At 37.5% G+C, this 23,500-nt stretch overlaps 1 protein-coding gene across 1 annotated transcript in view; it reads left to right on the top strand.

Annotated features, from left to right (window-relative positions):
* The first annotated feature begins 961 nt into the window (after positions 1 to 961).
* The window catches only part of ALG8 (ALG8 alpha-1,3-glucosyltransferase), a 40,255-nt gene continuing 17,716 nt past the window's right edge, over positions 962 to 23,500 (top strand). Inside the window, exons 1-7 of the mRNA XM_003764690.4 lie at positions 962 to 1,236; positions 3,975 to 4,053; positions 6,115 to 6,308; positions 12,284 to 12,393; positions 15,038 to 15,105; positions 16,820 to 16,946; positions 20,738 to 20,841. Of these exons, the coding sequence (XP_003764738.1) occupies positions 1,124 to 1,236; positions 3,975 to 4,053; positions 6,115 to 6,308; positions 12,284 to 12,393; positions 15,038 to 15,105; positions 16,820 to 16,946; positions 20,738 to 20,841 (795 nt within the window). The 5' untranslated portion in view covers positions 962 to 1,123. The remainder of the gene's footprint in view (positions 1,237 to 3,974; positions 4,054 to 6,114; positions 6,309 to 12,283; positions 12,394 to 15,037; positions 15,106 to 16,819; positions 16,947 to 20,737; positions 20,842 to 23,500) is intronic.

The following is a 23,500-nucleotide window of genomic DNA, read 5'->3' as shown; positions in this document are numbered from 1 at the left end:
GGGAAAGAAGAGCCCATTTTGGGGAAAGAAGAGCCCATTTTGGGATGAGCTCACGCTGGTCAGGCGTCATTCCTCTGCCTACAGCATTTCTGACTGGACTTGGCCTCCAGGGTAGGTCCCTTTTATGCGTTGGCTTTAGCGTATAAGCTCCTTGAAGGCGGGACCGTTATTATTATTTGTACCTCTAAGACTTAGCACAAGGCCTATTACTGACTGATCTAAGCCTTCTGTTGTGGCCTGGAACAGTCCGTGACGCAACGGAAGCTTCCAGAAAATGGTCACGACCCCATCCAAGGCAGTCCTTTTGGGGACAGCTGCGCCCTCCTGCTGCGTGACCCCGAGCAAGGCCCTTCTCCGCCTTTGCCTCCCCTGTCCAAGGAGATGGGGAAGGAAGTGGCAACCCTCTCCGGTCTCTGCCCGACACAGCAGCCCTGCGGCGCTTCACGCGTGCGGCTTATCAAGCAAAAACAAAAGGGCCGGCGTCGGAGCCAGGAGTCGGGCTTCGGCTTCCCGGGCTCTAAGTGAATCCCTCGGGGCTGCCTACTGAAGGGTCACCTCGGAGAATGTTCCCGAACCTACGACCATCCCTCAGCCCGTAGGGTCAGTCAGTCGGCAAGCATTTAGTAGGCGCCTGCTGCGTGCCTGCGCCGCGCTGATCACGGCAGATGCGGAGAAAGACAAAGCCCCTACTACCTGGCGTCTCCGAGACAAGGAGCCGCGGGAGGGGCAGGACCGAGAGGCGGGGGCTTCTCTCCTCACTCTCTGTGTGACCTGGGGCCGCTGAAGGCGTTTCCAGATCTAAGTCTGTGATGCTATAAGGTGGGGATGAGCGAGTAAACCCAAGGGCGTCGGGAGCATCTTTAGAGAACTCGGTGAACGTCAGCAGTGTCCTAGAGACGGCGCAAGCGCAGTGGAGCCCTTCCCTGACTTAGCGAAGTAGGGGCTGGGGGCAGGAGAGAAGGCAGGAAGGGGGCAGGGCACGCGGGAAATTCGAAGCCGCCCATCCCCCTCTCCTCCCGGCTAAGGATGTGTTTGCGCATGCGTCCAGGAAGTTGCCTCGATCCCTGTTTGCGGCCTTGGGTGGTGCTGATAAAGCTGATTGGAAGAGCGCGAGCGGGCCACAATGGCGGCGTCCGGAGCCGCGGCCGGAGGCGGCGGCCGGAGCGGCGGCGGGCTGGGTTTCTTGTCGTTGGCGCTCGGGGTGTCCCTGCTCAAATGCCTCCTCGTACCCGCCTAGTAAGGGGCTCGGAGGGGGATCGGGCGGGAGGGCTGGGGCTAGGGGCGGCCCGCCCCACCCTTGCCGAGGAGGGGGAGACACAGCTGGATGGGGGGACGGAGACCCTCGAGCCGGGGCTGCCCTAGTGTCCGCCCTCGGGGTCCCGGCCTCGCTTGCCCAGCAGGTCTTGGGTTCGGATCAGAGGCTGTGGGGTCTCCGGTCTTAGAGTTACAGGAAGGCGGAGCCTCATTCACGCTGCTCCTGAGTGACCGAGGCCGCGTCCAATCGGGCTCTTCCTGACTCCGGGTTCCGCCACACTCATGGCTACGCTTCTGTTCCATCCCATCTGCAGGCGTCCAGTGAGGCCTGGCCGCACATGAAGTTAGCTCTCGACATCCCATGTTCGAAGGTCCTCCCACTTCTGACGTTCTCTGTCCTAAGGGCCCTCCCGGCCCTGACATCCCGGGTCCTAAGGGCCCTCCCGGCCCTGACATCCCGGGTTCTAAATCCCCTCCCGGCCCTGACATCCCGGGTCCTAAGGGCCCTCCCGGCCCTGACATCCCGGGTCCTAAGGGCCCTCCCGGCCCTGACATCCCGGGTTCTAAGTTCCCTCCCACTTCTGACGTTCTCTGTTCTAAGGGCCCTCCCGGCTCTGACATCCCGGGTTCTAAGTCCCCTCCCGGCCCTGACATCCCGGGTTCTAAGTTCCCTCCCACTTCTGACGTTCTCTGTTCTAAGTCCCCTCCCGGCCCTGACATCCCGGGTTCTAAGTCCCCTCCCGGCCCTGACATCCCGGGTTCTAAGGGCCCTCCCGGCCCTGACATCCCGGGTCCTAAGGGCCCTCCCGGCCCTGACATCCCGGGTTCTAAGGGCCCTCCCGGCCCTGACATCCCGGGTTCTAAGTCCCCTCCCGGCCCTGACATCCCGGGTTCTAAGTCCCCTCCCGGCCCTGACATCCCGGGTTCTAAGGGCCCTCCCGGCTCTGACCTTCTGTGTTCTAAGGGCCCTTGGGCTCTGACACTCTGTGTTGTAAGGGCCCTCTCGGCACTGACATCTTTTGTTCTAAGGACCCTTTCAACTCTTGTTCCAACTTTTCTCCTCCTTCCCCCCAACCTCTTCCCCCAGATGGCAGGTTGATCAATTCATGACATTTTGTTTTCTAAGGGCCCTCTGAGCCCTCACATTCCATGTTCTTAATCCCCTCCCAGCTCTCACACTGTTTTCAGAAGACCCTTCCATCTCTGTCCAGTCAGTCAACAAGTATTTATCAAACACCTTTGTTTAATGATTGCAGAGGGTAGGTCAGAGTAATGTATTAATTAGCTTTCAATGATAGATTAGAGCCAGACCATCAAGGGCTTTAAATGACAACTAGAATAGTTCATGTTTGGCCCTAGAGCCGACCCACATATATGGTTAACCTCACTAGGCCACGATTTCTTTTGTAAAATGTGTTGACTTAGATGATCTTTTGCATCATCCATGACTTTTCTCTTTCCATTAGCCTCCATATCTAATGAGTTGTCAAATCTTTTCCATGTCTTTTGCATCCATGTATTTCACTTAAGCATCTACCACCATCCTACCTGATTTCTTCATCATCTCTAGCCTGTACTACTGCAGTAGCATCCTAATTGGATTCCATGATATGTCATATCTGTCACACTCATATTCCTAAAACCATATCTGACCATGTTACACCTCTCACCCCCTAGAATAAAATAGAAGTCTCTTGTTCTGGCATATTTTAAAGGCTTCCACAATCTATCATACCCTGCATTTATAGTTGTATTTCACATTATTCCCCATTAGTTCCAGTCAGACTGACTTGCTAGGTAATTCTCTTGTACCAAGTTCTATCTCCTACTTTCATACCTGTGAGCAAACAATTGTCCATATCTCTATCTCCACTCCTTTCTAATATCTTCCTTTTAGAATCCCTAACTTCCTTAAAAACACAGCTGAGGCACTATTTCCTACTTTAAACCTTGTACGACTTTATTCATCTTATAAATATGTCTTCAGATTTTTTTGAAGTGCTTACTTGCCCCAATATGAAGATAACCCCAGAGTGCTATGCTTTCAGTTCTTACATCTAATTTTACAGTCCTCTTTCCTATCCATTTATTGTTATCTGACACTTCTCTGTGCAGCAAATTTTTTTTTTTAATAGCCTTTTATTTACAGGATTTATACATGGGTAACTTTACAGCATTAACAATTGCCAAACCTCTTGTTCCAATTTTTCACCTCTTACCTCCCCCCACCCCCTCCCCTAGATGGCAGGATGACCAGTAGATGTTAAATATATTAAAATATAACTTAGATACACAATAAGTATACATGACCAAAACATTATTTTGCTGTGCAGCAATTTTTTTCCTAGTTTACTATATACTAAAAAAAATAAACTTGTAAGAATTGTATATAAAATAGAACTAGCCTTTGAGTAAAAACCTTCACTTGATATGCAATGCCTTGGACTTATGATAGTTATTTTGTCTGGTTAAAGGCCTTTTCTCTTTACTCTTGGGTTTATGATTAGGTTTTAGGATGTTGGCATTGCCTCATGTCTGACCTTTACATAAGTGAGTTAAGTTATATTGCAAAACTGTATTTATTTAATGCCTTTCTTATAGGAGAATAAATTTTGTATTAGGAAATATTCAGTTCCTTAAGAATGGAAATATGAAACAAAGTACAATCCAAGATCATTATAATGAAAGGGTTTTGTTTTGTTGGTTTTCTTTTTTGATAGTTATTCTACAGATTTTGAAGTACACAGGAACTGGCTTGCTATCACCCACAGTTTACCAGTATCACAATGGTACTATGAGGTAAATATGTTTTGTTTTGTTTTTAATGTTAAGCATACATTATCTTTCCTCTAGTGGGGAATTTGATACAAATATATGTATCAATGAGGAGAAAATAGTTTCCAGGAATACCTAATTCAGTTACAGAACTTGACAATTTCTGAGTAGAAGGGATCCCTAGTTGATATCTGAATGAGAATACTCACAAGTGGCCATCTAGAAACTACTTGAAAACTTCCAGTGAAGGAAAACCCCTTTATTCCAAAGACAGCCCATTCTACTTTTGACAGATTTTTAGAAAATTCTTCTTAACATCAAGCCCAAATTTGCCTCCATGCAACTTTTATATGTACCTCCTAGTTCTGTACTTTGGGACCAAAAGAGCAGTTCTTATTTCTTCATACCAGCTTTTCAAATATTTGTAAGTAAATCTAAACATGGAAAAGTCCTTAGAATCTCGTTCAGTTGCTTCATTTTACACATGAGAAAACACATGAGACGACTAAAAAAACAAACTTGGGAAAAAAATGCATTACGATATGTATAGTAATTTCAAAACAAATTCCTGTTTTATCCATATCCAAAAAAAGAAAGAAAACAAAATATGGTTTTATCTTTTCTATGTCTATTATCTTTCTATCTAGAAATGGATAGCATGTTTTATTAGGAGTCCTTTGAAGTTGCTGATGGTTATTTTCTTTCACAGACTCAATGTTGATTATCTTTTTGTCTAAGTTCACATAAGTCCTCCTAGGTTTTTCTGAAACCATTCTTCCATCATTTCTTACAGCACCCATAGTATTCTAACACATTCCTATGCCATAACTTATTCAGCTATTCCCCAAATGATGGATATCCTTTCAATTTTCAGTTCTTTGTTATTCCAAAAAGAGGCATAATAAATATTTTTGTACATGTCAGTCCTTTTCTGATCTCTTTGGGGCATAGACTGAGTAGCATTTTTATGGGATTTAAGTGTACACAATTCAATAATTTTTTCAATACATTTCCAGATTGATGAAATGACTGGACCAGTTAACAATTCCACCAACAGTGAATTAGTGACATGCATTTTTTAATATGAACAGTATGGGAATTTTTTTTGCTTGACTGTGCATATTTATTAAAAGAATTTTGTTTTCTATTCTTTTTCATAGAGGGAAGGTGGGTAGTAGAAAAAATAAATTCTTGATGATTGAAAAAAAAATTCAGTTTAAAAAAATGTTACTATAATTTTGAATTCTAGCAAATTTTGAATAAGACGTATACTTTCAGGATTTTATAGTCTAGTAAGGCATAAGTCAGTATAAGGCATATAAGAAAATGTAATATAATGGAAAGAACTAGACTAAAAGTCAGGAGAAGTAGGTTCAAGTCCTGCTTCAAATACTTAGCAGTTCTGTGACAGTAGATAATTCATATAGCCTCAGTTCTTTCACTTGTAATATGAGGAAAATACTGTTTATACTAGTTACTAAACAAAGGTATGAGGAAAATAATGCTTACAAGTCTTAGAGTGCCCTATGTTGTAGACATGTAGAACAATTATAATTGAAATGTGCATTGGTTATAAACAAGTATTCTCTGGTGCCTAAAAGGGAAGATGTCACCAAGTGAGATCAGGAAAACCTTAGTGTTTAAACTTTAGTTCTTAGTTTCTTTATTATATTAAAAAGTATTGAGGCTCAATCCAAAGAGTTTTTGTTTATGTGGGTTATAATTTTAGGTATTTGTCATATTAGTAATAAAAATTTTATTTTGAATTTGTAAACCCTCTGAAAGAGTTTGAGACCCCCCAGAATTGTCCAGACCACACTTTGAGAACCATATCCTAGAGTACATGCCATTTGCATTTAGCTTTATGAGGAGCTTACATTATATTTGTTTATATACTATTTAAAAGTAGTTTGATTTTCACTTAACCCCAAATGCCTCAGCAAAAAAGAAAAAATAAGATAGTTTGATTTAAATTTGCTTTCTAAGAAGTGATGTTTTTAAAAAGATTTTAATTTTATTTTTATCTCTTTCATCTATGATTTTGGGTGTTTGTGTTTCTGTGTATTCTCTCTCCTTTGTTCTTAGGCAACTTCAGAGTGGACTTTGGATTACCCTCCATTTTTTGCATGGTTTGAATATGCATTGTCACACATTGCCAAAGTTTTTGATCCAGAGATGCTGAATATACAAAACTTGAATTATGCCAGTCCTAGAACTGTACTTTTCCAGAGATTTTCTGTCATCTTTACAGATGTCCTTTTTATATATGCAGTCTATGAGTAAGTTAAAGTATTATCTACTTGTGTGGTGGAGGGGAAAATAGTGTTTCCCAGTTAATTTGTTCTCATGTCTTATTTTTTTAATAACAAAGTTCCTGTGGCATCAAGGACTCCAGAAATTCTAAATTGTATGATACATGTTGAAGTAAATGTTTTTTGAGGGGTTCTGTTTTTGTTTTTTGGTGAAGCCTTCAGTATGTATTTGGTGTAGGGCTCTGTTCTGGGTATCGGGCTAGAAGCCTGATGTATCAGATGTAAGTGAAAGTAACAACCTACTGAAAGATGACACAAACTTGAATAATATTCAAAATAAGAAATCACAGGGACTTAAAGGAAATAGAGGGGAAATGTGCTATGTAAAGTCCAAGACAGGAAAATTATTATAGTATTTGATCTTAACTTTGAGTTCCCAGAGCTGAAACGGACCTTAGAAAACATCTAGTATAGTCCCATCACCCCTATTTTACATAGAAGAAAACAGAGACCCAGAAAAGGGAAACTGCTCATGGTCTAGCGCCTGGACACATAGTAAGTAACATAGATAAAATTTGAATCAATGTTGGAATTCTAAACACATTGCCCTTTCAAGTATTCCATGCAACTTCTTCCTGGGGAAGTGGGGGGAGAGGAGGAGAATGTTTTTATGGAGAACTAGAGTGAAAAGGACCAAAAAAAAAAAAAAAAGAGAGAAAGAAAGAAAACACAAAGGAAAATAAAAAGTCAAGTATAATCAGCTTTGGCTAGTAGCATCATCTGCTTTTTTAGAGAGAAATCTTCCTTTCAATTTACGTCTCGATTTACAATCTCTCAGTAGCTGAAAGAGAGTGGAGTTTGAACTTTTTTTCTTCAGTCAAATGAGATTGAGGCAGCTAGGTACAGTGGATAGAGCCTTAGGCCTGAAGCCAAGATGAATTGAGTTCAAATTGAGCCTCAGATGCTTACTAGCGATGTGAGCCACTTAATTTCCAATTGCCTCTTTTTCTCATCTGTAAAATGGGGGTGATACTAATAATATCTTCTATCTCCCAGGGTTATTTTGAGGATCAAATAAGATTTATAAAGAGTTTAGCATCATACCTGGCATATAGTAAGTGCTATATAAATGCTAGCTATTAATATTTTAATAAAATATGTATGATGCTTTACAAATCTTCAAAACACTATATAAATAAAAGCTATTATTTCTTTTAATCAGAGATCTTGATTACCTACTTGGGAAATTGTACATCAGACAGTAAATTTTCATTCATTTTTGTTCAACAGATATTTTTAAAAGCTTACTATGTGTGAGGTCCTATACTAGACATTGGAGAAGAAAATAAGATAAATAAGATATGGTATCTGTCTTCCAGGATCATATAGTCTAGAAGGGAGATAAGAGAGAGACACAGATAGCTATAATGTAAAGTAGAATATGAGTGTACTAGGAAATTACAAAAGGGGGAGTAAAGAGTCATGCTCCTACTAACTAAAGGAATCTAGGCAAGGCTTTCATGGAGAAGGTAGCATTTATACTGACCTTTGTTCCCTGAATAACTTTAAATGTTGTCCTATCCAGCAGTTAGGATGAATCAAACAAGGGAGAAAGTGGAAATAATTAAACTAATGAATATTCCCTCCAGCATTTAATATTATTTTGTTAGAAATATGTAAGTTTCTAGAAGGTACAAGTACAAAATTCCATTCCATTCTACATTCAAGTATATGAATTGGATATTATTCAGGTAATCAAGAGTTGACAGTTTGTCCTGTTCTTAATTTGGTTAATATAACCATAAAGTAGCCTGTGTTAGCCAATTTTTCCACATTTTCACTTTTAAGAAGATATGAAACATACTGTGCCCTCCAAATTCTCAGAATTTTATGGTTAGTTTAAAAATAAAAAAGTCTAAAATGAAGATGTTTATTAGAAGTAGCATAGCTTAGAAAATAAAGTAGAACTCTTCCTGAGGTTTTTTTCAGGCTCCATTACTGACTAATTATGACATGTTAGATCATCTTTTCATATCATCCTGGAGACTCCATGTGTCCAATCTGTAGAGTAAAGGAATGAAAGAGTTAATTTTAAAGAAGTAGTTCACTTAGATAATAGTATTTATTGCTGTTAAATACCTTAGAAACCACCTAGTTCACTTTCCAGATCAGGAAATTGAAGCTTCATAATAAGAATGATTTGTGACAGATCATACAAGTAGAAAGTAGCAGACCTAATATTTGAATCCAGGTAGCAGGACTCAGGTATCTATAAATCTTCTTGAACTCTCTCCAAAATATTACCAAAGACCAAAGTTGTAACTTACCTTGAGGATAATTTTACTCTTCAAAAGGTAGAGAAATCAACAAGACCTACTCTTCACTAACAAGAAGCTAAGCTTGTTGAAATAGGAATTGTTAATAGAGCACCAGCCCTGAAGTCAGGAGAACCTGAGTTCAAATCGGGCCTCAGACACTTAATACTTCCTAACTGTGTGACCCTGAAGTCACTAAGGCCAAGTCACTAAGCCCCAATTGCCTCAGCAAAAAAGAAAAAAAAAGAAATAGGAATTCTTAAATACAGGAATTTTGGAAGCAAGTGACCACTCTATCATAGATTTCATAATAGGAAAAGAATAGAATTGATTTTCAAGGATTCAAAGAAATGATAAGGAAAGCTTAGTAGCCTTATACAGTGGTGTCAAACCCAAAAATATTCAGGGACTATATCAGAAATTTAGATCCCTGCTAAGTGCCTATTAATTTAGAAAATGATTATATTAATATTTATTGCTCCTATCCCCATTACTTTTCAATCTGGTATGGGTTACATGTGGAAGTATTGTATGTCATATGTAATTTATGGGCCACTTTTTGGCACCTCTAGCCTAGTATTTTTTTTTTAAATGAGAACAACTTTTTTCAATAGTATTTTATTTTTCCAAATGCATATAAAGGTAGTTTTTCAACATTCATTTTTGTAAAACTGTATGTTCCAATTTTTTTATCCTTCCCCCTCCCCAAGATGACAAGGAAGCAATCTGATATAGGTTAAATATGTACAATTCTTTTAAACATATTTCCATTTTTGCCATGTTATGCAAGAAAAATCAGATCAAAAGGGAAAAAAATCATGTGAAAGAAAAAAAATGAGCAAACAACAAAAAAAGGTGAAAACACTATACTTTGACCTATGTTTGGTCTCCAGTTCTCCCATTGGATGTGGCTAGCATTTTCCATCCCAAGTTTATTGGTATTGTGTGGCCTAATATTTTCACAAGAAGTTGACCCAAAGATGACTAAAAACCATTACATTGAATTCCCAATCCCTATATTTATGCACACCTGCATTTTTGATTTCCTTCACAAGCTAATTGTACAATATTTCAGAGTCTGATTCTTTTTGTACAGCAAAATAACGTTTTGGTCATGTATACTTATTGTGTATCTAATTTATATTTTAATATATTTAACATCTACTGGTCATCCTGCCATCTAGGGGAGGGGGTGGGGGGGTAAGAGGTGAAAAATTGGAACAAGAGGTTTGGCAATTGTCAATGCTGTAAAGTTACCCATGCATATATCCTGTAAATAAAAGGCTATTAAATAAAAAAATAAATAAATAAATAACAACAAAAAAAAAAAATAGTAGGAAGTAGGAAAAGCCTTGGACTGGGGCTAAGAATAAAAATCACTTTGGTCCAAAAAAAAAAAAAAAAAAAAGTTGACCCAAGTAGAATAGGAAATTCTCTTAAACTGAAATTCTGACTTCACAAGCAGAAATTACTCCATTGAAGAGAGAAAAGGATGAATTCTCTAAAGAAACTAATGATGTACAGGAGAATCCATCAACAAACTTGGATTTTAAAAATATAAAGATATAAATCTTTAAAAAAGATTTACTCTAAAAAAGATATAAAGATAAAATATAAAAATATTTAAAAATATAAAGTAACAAAGAATGAATACAAGTAACCTTGTAAGATTTATATTATGAGTGCTAAACAGAAAAAGCAGAACCTGGTGACAATTCTCCCAATAAGGGTTGGTTTGGGGATTTTTTTTTTACTTCTATTAAAAGTAAAAGAAAAATCAATTAAAGAACAGGATCACTGCTTTAGATGGACAATAAATTATAGAAAACAGTGAGAAAGAAATCTATTTATATTTATTCTGTTTTTTCTTCTAAGGAAATTAATCCTTAATCTAGAAAGAACAGAACAAAAATAGTTAAGAGATAATGAACACCCACTAGAATACTGCCTTATATGCATTAGGCCCAGACATGCTAGAATATTGAAAAAACAGATGGGCTTGCTAAGCTAGTTGGTAGTTGCTAAATTTTTGAAAATGACACGTTACAATATTTAAGAAAGACAAATGTCCCATTTCTCAAAAGAGGAATAAAAAGTAGACTCTATAAATTAGAGAATTGTGAATTTCCCTTTTTTAAAAAAATGTAGTGATATCTTTAGTTTTTACATTATCTTTATTTCTCAATCTGTCATTCTTCCCTTACCCAGACTCATACCTTCTAACAAAGAATTAAAAAAAAAAAAGTTTGACAGAATTAACCAATGCATCATTAGAGCATTTTATCTTAGATTGAGAACTTCAAGAGACAATCTGATAGTACATTCAGTGTTAAACTCATAGTCCCCACATATTGAACAAAGAAGAGATGACGATACCTTTTCTTTTTTCTTCATTGGTCAGAGGTTGACTTTTTCCTAGTAGAATTCCAGAATACATTATTATGATGATTTGTGAGCACTTAGAAACAGAGGAATCAGTGGTCATTAAAAGTAGTATATAGTTTTATCAAGAATTAATCAAACCAAACTAATCTCATTTCCACTTTGGAATAGGTAATCCAATTGGTAAGTCAGTGAAATGCTGTAGATAATGGTTAAAATGCTTAGATCTTTGTAAGACATTTTATACAGTCTTACTATGCATATGGATTAAATGGAGATATATGAGCTAAATGGCAATATAAAGAAGCAAATTTTTAAAAATTTTACTAGCTCATCACTGAAAATCATGGAGAGTGGGAGAAATGCTATAAGCCTAAAAAGAACAAATGTCCTGGGAAGAGAGTTGAGTCTAAATTTTAAACCAATAAGCTTGATTTCAATTTCTAGAATTGACTGAAAGAACTAAATATATTTAGCCGAAGACTCAGAGGGGAAATAATAGTTTTTTTAAGTGTTTAAAGGAATACTGGGTAGAATTGCAGAAAGGTAAAATTAGGTTTAATATAAGGAAAAACTTGAAATTTAAGGCTTAATATAATAATAAATATATATAATAATAAAATTTAGGTTTAATATAAGGAAAAACTAAAAATTAAGTCAATCCAAAATTGAAATGGACCACCTCAGTAGTAAATTTCTCCTCATTGAAAGTCTTCAAGCAAAGACAAGATAGTTTCTTATTGGGTTGTAGAAATAATTCTTGGTCAAGTACAGGTTAGACTAGGCAACCTCTAAATCCCTTATCACTCTTAGATTCTTTGATTGTTTTTAATATTCAATTTCAGTGCCTTTTCATTATGCTAGACTACCATTTAAGCATTTATGGTTCCATATAAGCATTTGTATCTTAATTAATTAAAGGTTGGTTGTCTCCTTATTCACAATTTATGATTTGGATATAGGTTGAACTGGAAAGTCTCTGAGATTTAATGTGATATGATGCAAAAAAGACTTAGATTTGAGAGTCAGGAGACCTGAGACTCTGGATTTGAACATTTCTATACTCTATTGATTGCCTTAGACAAATCACTCAGTTTTTTCATCTGCAAAATAGGAATAATAATATGTGTACTGTTTATACAGAATTTTTGAGAGGAAATAAATCTCAAAAGCTCTTCAAAAATATGAGTTGTTATTTGTTTTTACTTATAATTCTAAACTTCTATTATCCTGTAAATTCTAAAATAAGTCTATTTTTATGTTATTTATATTTCTGCTTTATTCCTTCAAAATATTTCCCTGTAGGTGCTGCAAATGCATAGAGGAGAAAAAAGCTGGAAAAGAACTTACAGAGAAGCCAACATTTATTCTTTCCGTTTTACTTCTATGGAATTTTGGATTGCTAATTGTGGATCGTATCCTTTTAATTTTGTATACATTTTCTTCTTTTCTCTTACATATACACTGGACACAAGATTAATACTTTCTGTTAATGATTGTGTTGAAATTTGAGTTTTTTCTGCTGAATTATTTAGGTTTAGTAGGATTGAGTAAGTTTCAGTTTTCTCTCATCGTTACGTTTATGTCCAAAATTTTATTGCCAAAATCTAATGCAAATCTAGCAAATATGTTTTCCTCCTGTCATTGAGTTGCCTGAGGAAGTCCAATGTCAAAACTTCTGATATAATGGGGCATAGTGAATAGAGTACTGTGTGGAGGTCTGTGACTCTGGGCAGGCTACTTAAAATCATTCAGAATCTCACTTTTCTCATCTGTAAAATGGAGATAAACAGTTCCTGCCTCCCAAAGTTGTCATGAGGATCAATTAAAATAACACGTAAAAAGCCTTGCAAACTTTAAGTATTACATAAATGTTAGCTTAATAAATTATTATTATGGTTAGCAATTATTAGGAATAATAACTGCATTTGATTTCAGTGGATCTGAGTTGAATTCTGATTTAGTTGCTATATAACCCTGGGCAACTTGCCTTAGATTTGTCCTTTGCACAAAGATAATGAATACTTGTACTACTTCTCAGGACTATCATGAGAATAGTGTAAGTATGAAGTGCTATCTCAAAGTAAGCTATTAATAATTACTCTCAAATTCCTAGGCCTGCTGGTGTTCCCACTGCATTGTCCTTCTGGGTTGATTGGTGACAGGGTCAAAGTGGAGTCATCCTGTTGTAATTCTGTGTTGTCTTGTTGGAGCAGAGCTATTCACAAATTTCTCTTCTCTGTCAGTCTTTAAATTTTAAGAATGAAGAGTAGTTGACCTATGAGAAGGAATACACAACAAATATTTTTCCTCTTTCAGTGAAAAAAATACAAGGTAGCATTAGGAGCATCGTATCTCTCTTGCATGGCCCTTTACATGAGGTTTAAGGCCAGAATATTAACTTTCACATCCAATTCCAGCTGTGACACTTACTGACTGGTTGATCATTGGCAACTCAGCCAAAAATGGGGACAGTAATATCTGAACTCTCTACCTAAGTTATGAAGAATGCTTTTGATATAAATATTAAAGTAAAATAGAAACATGAGCTATATAAAGAATGTGTGGTAAGGCCAAAGTCTAATTCTATAGCAAGCAAAATTTCAGTATCCAAATGCAGAGCTCGTATGTGTGATTTCCTATGTTAGCCAAAATTTTGCAATGAACAGAGCTATTTTTTCCTACATTTAGCTGTGCCACGAGCACTAACTAGCTGTGTGCGTCTGGACAAATCATTTAACCCTGTTTGCCTCAGTTTCTTCATATGTAAAATGAACTGGAGAAGAAAATTGCCAAGAAAACCCCAGATAGGATCATAAAGAGTCAGACACGATTGAAAAATGACTGAATTCTTGCTTAGCAGAGAAAAGTCTTCATGAATTGCTGTGCCTGACCCTTCTTTGGTTAGGCACTTATTTGTGCTTATGTAGCCTATTCCTCAGACAACAGATTAAAACCATTTTGGTATAGCCACCCTGGTCCTCATGAATTATCATTATTAGATCAGCCGAAAGGAGAGGGAAAAGCTAAGTAATTTATCCAAAAGAGTGATCAGTGTGACAAGAGGTTAATTGCCATTTACCATCTGTTTTATCTGGGGCCAAGGTAATTCTTAAACCCAGGTTCTTTCATCCCAAGTTCAGTTCTTTCTGTTACATTGTAAGACTTTGGTGGTGGTCCACCCTGTAATCTCAAAACTAAATGACAGAGTGATCACTCAGATCAAATCAATCAAAATATAGCAGCTAGAAGGAAGCAGTAAGTTTGGAAACAGTAGATGGAGGTCATAAATGATATAAATTTAAGCATCTGAAGAGGCCACTTAAATAGAAAGTTAAAACCAGATTACGCCCAAACATATATTAAAAGCTTATTATGAATCAAAAAAATATTTTTAAACTTTGATTTAAACAAATGATTTTAAACAAATCATAATCTATTGATGCTGGATTTTTTAAAAGTCACAATTTCAACTTTTTTCTTCTCTGAACTGAAATCTAAGATAATTGACCATAATTCAAAATGCTTTTCAAGGAAATTCATAAAGTAAAGTTAGTCTTAGCTCACATTTAAATAGTATTTACAGTTGACAGAGCATCACCCGTACTACAGTCCTGTGAAATAGATTATTTAATTATTGTCCTCATGTTGGAAAAAACAACAACAACTAGGATTCAGAGAAATCATAGGAATTAAAGGTGAAGGACCTTAGTAATCATCATCTAGTCCAAACCCTTTCATTTTAGATTAAATGACCTTCCCATGACTTTGCTGTTTGGGGTTTATTTATAAGGAGAAGAATAAGCATTTAAACTTTGGTCCAAATCTAGTACGTTTTCTTCTGATCCTTATGATAAAACACAAACTAGTCAATCAGGATTCAAAGTCAAGTGTTTTTGTAATTAGTCTAATGCTAATAGTTTTGTGTTTAAGATCATCTTTAAAAGCATTTTTAATTACTGTTCATATTCCTCTCCATTATTTTAAGCATAATGGCATATGGCATGATTTATTTTGAATTTAAGGTCTCCCTCGCTCTTTCCTTCACCCAAAATTCAGATATTCACTTTCAATACAATGGTTTTTTATTTGGATTAATGCTGCTTTCAATTGCCCGATTATTTCAGGTAACCACAAAATGGACAGGAAAATGGATTTTTCTTTTTTTAAATACACATAAGCCTTTTTTAACTCTTAGAGGCTCCAGAATGGAAGATGCTCAAAAAATTTAGTCAGTGGATTCAAGCACATTTGCAGAACTCTTGATGGGCTATCCTTCCCAGTGTTCAGTTTTGCACAGATTCCTCATTTTTGAAAATAGGAACTTGAATTGTAAAGAGTTTTTCATGCCAGAGTAGGAATACTATTGGGTTTAGAATCTTGTACTTCTTTTGCATTCAATATCTTCAGGGGATATTGAACACTGGAAGAAACCAAGACCTGGGTTGTTTGCTATCCAAATCCCCTAGATATTATTCTTCTTATGAGCTATCTTTTTAAAGTTGTTTTTATAAGTATGTCATTTTGTCTCTAAAACTAAGTTATTAGTCTAAATCATAAAATTAATGAAAAGAGATTTGGAAGCTTCCCATTTTCTTCTCTTTGTACTTCTTTATCTTATTTTGGTCAAATTGACAGAAGAATGAGAATAAATAAGAAATCTCATTGTTCATTTTAGAACTGTTGAATTCCAGGATTCACCTCTTTTTTAGAAACCTAAAGGAGGAGGGATACTTTTCAGCTCACTCCCAGGATAGCAAGGTACCAAGCTAGTACTTGATCTTGAGGTGATTATAGAGATTGTCCAGTAATGTTTTCTGCTTCTTGAGTCCATGCTATAAGGCAAACATCAAATAATCATCTTTGCCCTGATAGAATTTATAATCTCAGAAATGAGATATGACCCCACCCAGTTGTAATAGAAAACATAACCTAACAAGGACATGAACAAGGCACAGAATACTGTGGGAGGAATAAGGAAAAATTATTTCTGTTTGAGGAAATCTGGAAAGACTCCATAGAAGACAGGGCATTTCAGAAGAAGGAAAAGAATGATAAATACATTCAGGAACACTTAGAGCAGAAGGCAGAGCTGGCAGGCCTGTTTATGGAGAGGCAGAGTTTGGGGTCAGGTCCCAGCAGATGGTATGTAGAACAGGAAAGAAAAAAGGAAAGAATATAATGGGTTCTTAATAATACAATCTTATATATGACCACACCCTGGGCCTTTTCACTCCCCTACATCCAAGACCTTCTCTGTTGGCTGGGCCACTTGTATGCCCCCAACCATCAAAATAATCATGTTTCTCTCTGTCTCTCTGATTCCCTCTCCTTCTCTCTCTTCCCCATTCTCCCTTTCTCCCTCCCTCTTTCTCTCTTCCTCCCCTTTCTCTCTCTCTCTTCCCCTCTCTCTCTTCTTTCCCCTTTTTCTTCCTTCCTCCTTCCCTCCCTCCCTGTTTTTCTTTTTCTTCTCTTCTCCCTTCCTTACTCTTTCCCTTCCTCTCTCCTTTTCTTCCTCTCCTTCCCTCCCTCTCTTCCTCCCTTTCTATTTCTCTCTCTGTCTCTTTGTCTCCCTGTATCTTTTTCTCTCCCTTTCTCTCTTTCTCACTCACCTATTCTCCCCCCCCCTCCCCAGACTTGACACCCCAGTGATATGCAGTACAAAATAAACTTTGCTAGGCTATGAAGAGGGAGTGAAGGGGATTGCATTCTCTGAACTACTGAGAGGGTATTTATCAAAATTTGCACCCACTAAATTCAGTACATAAAACTAGCTAAAATTGCACAGCACCAACCATTCCTACACATTCAGGTGATTTTTTTTTCTTTTAAATCTCCCAGAAAAGGCATTTGGAAGGAGCATTTCTCTTTGCCATTCTCCTGAATTTTAAGCACATCTACCTTTATGTGGCCCCAGCTTATGGAATCTATTTGCTGAGATCTTACTGTTTCACTGAAGATAAACCAGGCAAGTTTCAGAGTCATCAACCTTGTTTTTTGCTTTCTTTATTTTTTACTAACTTCTGTGATTGGTTGATTAGTTCTTGTCCTTAGTTCTCAAAAAGGACCAAAATGAATGTGTCTGATTGTGGTTGATCAGACCAGTACAAACCCAAAATTCTGCCACAGTTCAGACATAAAGAATCCAGATAAACATTTGAGATAGCTTCTCTAATTCTTGCACATTGCATCTTTCTTCTGAGCTAATTCAACTCTGCTTTGTTCATAGAGCACAGCCCCTTCTCTAATCAGGGCATGCCATACTGGATGGTTCTGTGCCAGTGTGTCTCCCATGTCATACAATTGATTTTAAAGTTCTCTTAAGAACTTTTATCTCTTAAGATACCTTGAGAGTGTCCTTGTATCACTTTTTCTAACCACCCTGGGAGCACTTACCCTTTGTGAATGGTCCATAAAATAATTTTTTTGGCAAGCATACATTTAGCATTCAAACAGTGTGATCATTCCAACAGAGTTGTACTCTCTAAGAGCTTGGCAGAGTAGTCAGAGTCAGAATGCTTGGCAATTTAGTTTGAGAAAAGACTTCAGTGTGTCTTATCTCATCCTGCCAAGAGATCTTCAGAATCTTCCTAAGATAATTTAAATGGAAGCAATTTAGTTTCCCAGCATGGCTGTCCATTTCATGGATATGAAATCCTGTCAGGTTTCACAGGATACAACAAGGTCAGCACAACAGCTCTGTAAGTCTTGCATGTGATAGATAGTCAATCTAATTTACTCTCCTCTTCCACACTTTCCTTCAGAGTCTCCTAAACACTGAGCTAGCTCCGATTGTGTGTGTCAACCTCATTATCAATGTGAACATTCCTGGAAAGCATAACGCCAAAGTAAGAGAACTTCTCCACAGCATTCAGAACTCTCCATCTGCTCTAACTGATGGTTCCACATACAGATGGTGAGGTGCTGGCTGATGGAGCACCTGTGTTTTCTTGTGTTAATTCTTAGGTCAAAGTTTAGTACAAGCAGTAGAGAATCAGTCCATACTTTGTGGCATCTGAGCTTCAGAGACTGTGTGGAGTGCACCCATCATCTGCAAGCAAAAGCTCCCTCCACTTTAGTTTGGCCTGTAGCCTTTTCAGGTTGAAGAATTTACCATCAGTGCAGCAGCTGACTTTGATGCCATGTTTGTCCTCATTGAAGGTGTTTGACAACATGGCTGAAAACATCAAGCTAAAAAGCATAAATACCTGGGAATTAGAATCTACCCTGAGCTAGACTTCATCTCCTAACCTGTAACTCAATCTACTCTTTGCTCTTTTCATCTGCTTATTCTTTTCTTGTCTCTATATCATGGTAGCTGTGTCAAATGGTGGTTTCTCTAGTGTGGGATTGGGAGGGAAGAAAGAAGGTAGACAATTTGGAATTTGAAATGTATCCCACAAAAATACATGAAAGAAGAAGAAAATGGATGAACAACTCCTATGTAAGCCTTCATCACTACATAATAAATATAACTTACAGTTATTATTATTAATGATAAAAACTAAGATAAAATTTGAGGCTTCCCCTCATGAAAGGGGAATAAGACACAGGGAGCAAAGTGATACAAAATTACACATCAGATCTATGGTCAGGGGTCTTCCGGCAAATCCTAATAACTGGATGGAAGAGTGGATACTTAGCCATATGACTGAGCAAGCTACTAACTTCTCTCAACCTTAGTTTCCTCATCTATATAATGGGAATAATAGCACCTACTTTACACTGTTATTGTGAGGATCAAATGCACTACTACATGCAAAGCATTTTGCCAACCTTAAAATAACTTTAAAAAATTATCATCTCAATTCCAATGGTCATGGCTCCTTTCAACAAAGAGATGATTCAGACCATTCCAATGATTTTGTGATGGAGAGAGCCATCTGCACCCGGAGAAGGTCTGTGGGAACTGAGTGTGGATCACAACATAGGATTTTCACTCTTTTTGTTGTTTGCTTGTGTTTTGTTTTCTTTCTCATTTTTTCCCCTTTTGATTTTTCTTATGCATCATGATAATTGTGTAAATATGTATAGAAGAATCGCACACATTTAACTTATATTAGATTACTTGCTCTCTAGGGGAAGGAGTGGGGAGAAGGGAGGGAAAGAAATTTGGAACACAAGGTTTTGCAAAGGTGAATATTGAAAACTATACATGTATTTTGAAAATAAAAAGCATATTAATAATAAAATACATATTTAATATATAATAATTATTTTAATAATTTAATAATTAAAGCTAATATTTAATAAAATTTAATGATTTTAATAATAAATTTAATTATAATTAATAATTGTAAATTTAATTTAACAATAGAAACATATTAAAAATAATGTAAAAAAAAAGCATCATCTCATCTATGTAGCTTATAAGCTGTGTGACCCTACTTGTCACTTAACATCTCTGAGCTCAGTTTCCTTCTCTGTAAAACAAAGAGGTTAGACTAGATTGCCTCAAATATCTTTTCTAGTTCTAAGTTATAAGATTCTATATTGTAATTGTATTATAAAATATAGAACATAGCACTGCAGTGGAAAGTCCTTGGCAATCTTCTTTTCCCCCTCTATTCTGTTTCATTTGGTGACCTCATTATCATTAGCTCCTGTGGTTTCAGTTATCATCTCTATGCTAGTAATTCTCAAATCTACTTATCCAGTTCTGCTCATCTCTAGACTTGCATCTTTCCTAATGACAATTGCACATTTCAAAGTCTTAGGTTTCTTAAATTCAAAATGCACAAAACAGAACTCCTTTTGTTTACCCCAACCTTCCCTTCTTCCACACTCCCCTATTACTGTCAAGGCACACAAGCTTGAAATCCAATTGTCATCCTTAACTTTTTACTGTCTCATACCCCCATACCCAGTCTTTTGCCAAGCCTTATCAGTTTTTACCTTTGGGACATCTTTTGTAGATACCCTTCTCTCCTCTAACACTATGAGTTTAGTTCTTCCTATTTCATGTTTATGTTACTACAATCAACTTTTGTTGATCTTTGGTTTTGTCTCAAGCCTTTCTCTCTTCCAATCTGATTTCCTTTCAGATGTCAAATTGATTTTCTAAAAGCTCAGTTCTTACCATGCCATTATTTTATTAAATAGACTTCAGTGGCTCCCTAAAACTTCTAGGATTGCATATAAAATCCTCTTTTGGGCATTTAAACCTCTCTACAGCCTGCCCTTTCTAGTCATCTTAAACCTTACTTGTACCCCAAATACTTTACATGCAGTGACAATGGGCTCCTTGTTGCTCTTCCCACAAGACACTCATCTCCCAAGTGGACATTTTTGTGTCTGTCTTCCCTTCATAGAGTGTTCTCATCTCTATCTCCTGGCTCCCTATTTTCTATGCAATGTCTCTTCTAATCCCCTTTAATGCTGGTGGCCTCCTATTGATTATCTCATTTATCCTGTTTTATATCTGTTCATAGTTGTTTGCCTTTTGTCTGCCCCATTAACCTGTTGACTCTGAGGGCAGGGACTATTTTTTGTTTTCCTTTATACTGTCCACCCTTAATACAGTGCTTGATACAAGTAGGTACTTAAATGTTTATTGACTCAAGTGAGATATGGGGAAAAGCTTCATGAAGATGTGTAAGTTTCTACTATAACAAAGATAAATAAGAGTGGCTCTCACCTGCAAGAAGTTTCCCAGGCTAGTTGAAGAGATAAGATAGATGAGCTCACAGATCATTTTAATACCAATTTCAGCGGTGACATCCCTTCCTCTTTGTTAATGATAATGTTTCTTTTTCATAGATGGCTCTGTCAGATGGAGCAGTTTCAGTTTTCACCGACTAATTGCCCTGGGTTTCATAGTTTGCTTTGTTTCTGCCCTTTCTTTGGGTCCTTTTATAGCCTTGGTAAGTATCTTCCTTATCTTGTTTTTAAACTATACATATAAACATATAGAGAAAAATTTGCATATTACACATATTAGTACATTGTGTGTAGAAAGCTAAGAAGAGACTTTAGAGATCAAATAGATGACACTGCATGGCATGCTGGGCCTAGAGTCAGGAAGACCAAAGTTCAAAGTTGACGTCAGACACTTCAGCTATGTACTGAAAGAAGTTACTTACCCTCTGCTTGCTTCGGTTTCCTCAACTGGAAAATGAGGATCCTAACAGCACCTCCTTTGCAGGATTATTGTGAGGAACAAATGAGATAATATTTATAAAACACTAGGCTCAATGCCTGGCACTGATAGGTATTACATAAATGCTTATTACATTGGGAAATATGAAACAAAATAAGTTAAAATCCAATATAATATAAACAATGCCAACTTGTAGTTTTCTAAATCACTATATGGCCCTGTTTCTAATTGTAATACCACTGTGATCTAGGCAAATCCCTTATTTGGGCTGGTACAAGAGAAATAGCAGAGCTGGGATTAAAATCTTGTTTTCTGACTCCAAATCAGAAAGGCCAGAAGGCGTTTCCATTGCTCTAACATAATATTGGCATGTATATAAAAAGTTTCACAAATGGGGATCCCATTGTGAACTCCTCAACTCTCAAACTTGATGGCAAGGATCCAGATTTTTTTCTTTTGGTTGTTTGTTTTTTTGTTTTGTTTTGTTTTGTTTTTGCTTTTTATTTATAAAACATACATGGGTAATTTTTCAGCATTGACCCTTGCAACTTTTCCCCTTCTTCCCCCCACCCTCTCCCCTAGATGGCAGGTAATCCCATACATGTTAAATATGTTAAAGTATATGTTAAATACAATATATGTATACATATTTATACAGTTATCTTGCTGCACAAGAAAAATCAAGGATCCAGATGTTGATGTCATTTCTGCCCACTGCATGTGGGCAGATATCTCTCACATTTTCCTTATACCTACACTGGACAAGTGCAAAGAAATATTTTGATTTCCATTTTTAAAACGAGGAAAACTGAGGTGCAGTAATTTGCCAGAATTTTGAATCTAGCTCTGGGATCCATGTTCCTTCTTTCTATAGCAACAAGTTGAAAATAGGTCTTTGGACTGGTGCTTTCTACTTTTTACAACTTGATATGTCAGTTTGACGTAAAGAGCAATTATAATTAGCCTGTATATATACAGGCCATTGACTCCAGTTCCTTAATTTAAATATGTAGAAATGAAGCACAGTGTCACAGTAAGGCAACTTAACTCAGGTTATAACTTAACACAGCTATAAGTGTCTGAGAAAGGATTTGAACTTAGATCTTCCTAAGCTCAGTGCTCTACCCACCATGTCATTTAGAAGCCATCCTGCCAACCTGGAAGAAGCTTTGGGACTAAGCTGGGAGCAGATTTGTTTGTGTCTTATCGGTCACACTAAATGGAGAGAGGCTCATCATAAAGGTTGAGGGCTTTTTGATCAAAGATCTTATTTGCTTATTTTCCTAGCCTTGTTAAAGTACGGCTTTATTTCCAGGGTAGAGGGGGTAGTGACCCATGCTTCAGGGTTTTTATATGGCTGTTTTCAGAGATCCTTCTAGGGACCTTCTAGGCACTGCAACCCAAATCTGAATATGGGTAAAGCAACCGAGTCCTGCCTTTGTGCAAGCAAAGAGATCCTTGGCATGTTCTGCCCAGCTGTTCTCCCTCTTCATCTATGGGCTGGGACCTCCAGAAGCTGCTACTGTCACTACTGCCACTATTGCTATTGATTCAAGGGTTCCCGAAGCCATCTCCTGGTTTGCTGGGGCCAGGGCTATGCTGGTTGTCTTCAGCTGGAAAACTGTTCCTCTCAGTCTTTTTTGGTTGTGATATTCTAAAATTTGTTTAGAGTCATTACTTAAAGGTATTTGGAAGGGTTTGGGGGAGAGCTCGGGTGAATCCCTGTCTTTACTCCATCTTGGTTCTGTCTCACCAGTGGTAACTTTTTCAACTAAAACATTTTATAAAGACAGTAATGAAAGGATGGAAGTGCTTTGATCTGATCTGCATTCATGGAGGAAGCACCACATCAGTGAAATCACTGATTCCTTACTACTCCAGTGTTCGGTGGGCCCAATGCCCTATTGAATGCAAGAACTATGAGAAGGGCTGTTGCATGGAAGAGGGGTTAGATTGGGCCCCAGAAGGCAGAGCTAGAAACTATAGAGATAAGTTGTAAAGAGGCACATTTAGGCTTCATGTCAGAATATGTTCCTCATAGGGAGAGCCGTCTCAAAGAGGATCAAATACCTGAGAAACAGTTTAGCTTTCCTTCCTCACAAGGTTCTGCCTCAAGAAGAACCTAGAAGACTACCTGGCAGGCAGGCCATGCTGAGGATTGGCTCAGGGTTGGCTTAGGGATGTTCCAACCAGGCATTACCCTTGATTTTTTTGGTTGTTCTTATTGCTAAGTTCATTCTCTTTTCAGCATTTGTATGCTTGTCCCATTCTCATAGACTATAGCACTGTGCACATTGTTCACTGATTATTCCTCCCTTGAGAAAACAGGCATCTTGGGAGTATCAATAGCAATGGGATTTTGCTTTTGCCTTCTCAGCCCCAACTTTGAGGGACTGTGGACATTGAGTCCTTCTTATTTTGAT

The sequence above is a fragment of the Sarcophilus harrisii genome, chromosome 3 (genome assembly GCF_902635505.1).
Source record: "Sarcophilus harrisii chromosome 3, mSarHar1.11, whole genome shotgun sequence".
NCBI classification, from domain to species: domain Eukaryota; kingdom Metazoa; phylum Chordata; class Mammalia; order Dasyuromorphia; family Dasyuridae; genus Sarcophilus; species Sarcophilus harrisii.
The sequence above is the reverse complement of the archived record's forward strand: the minus strand, read 5'-3'. Positions and strand labels throughout refer to the sequence as shown.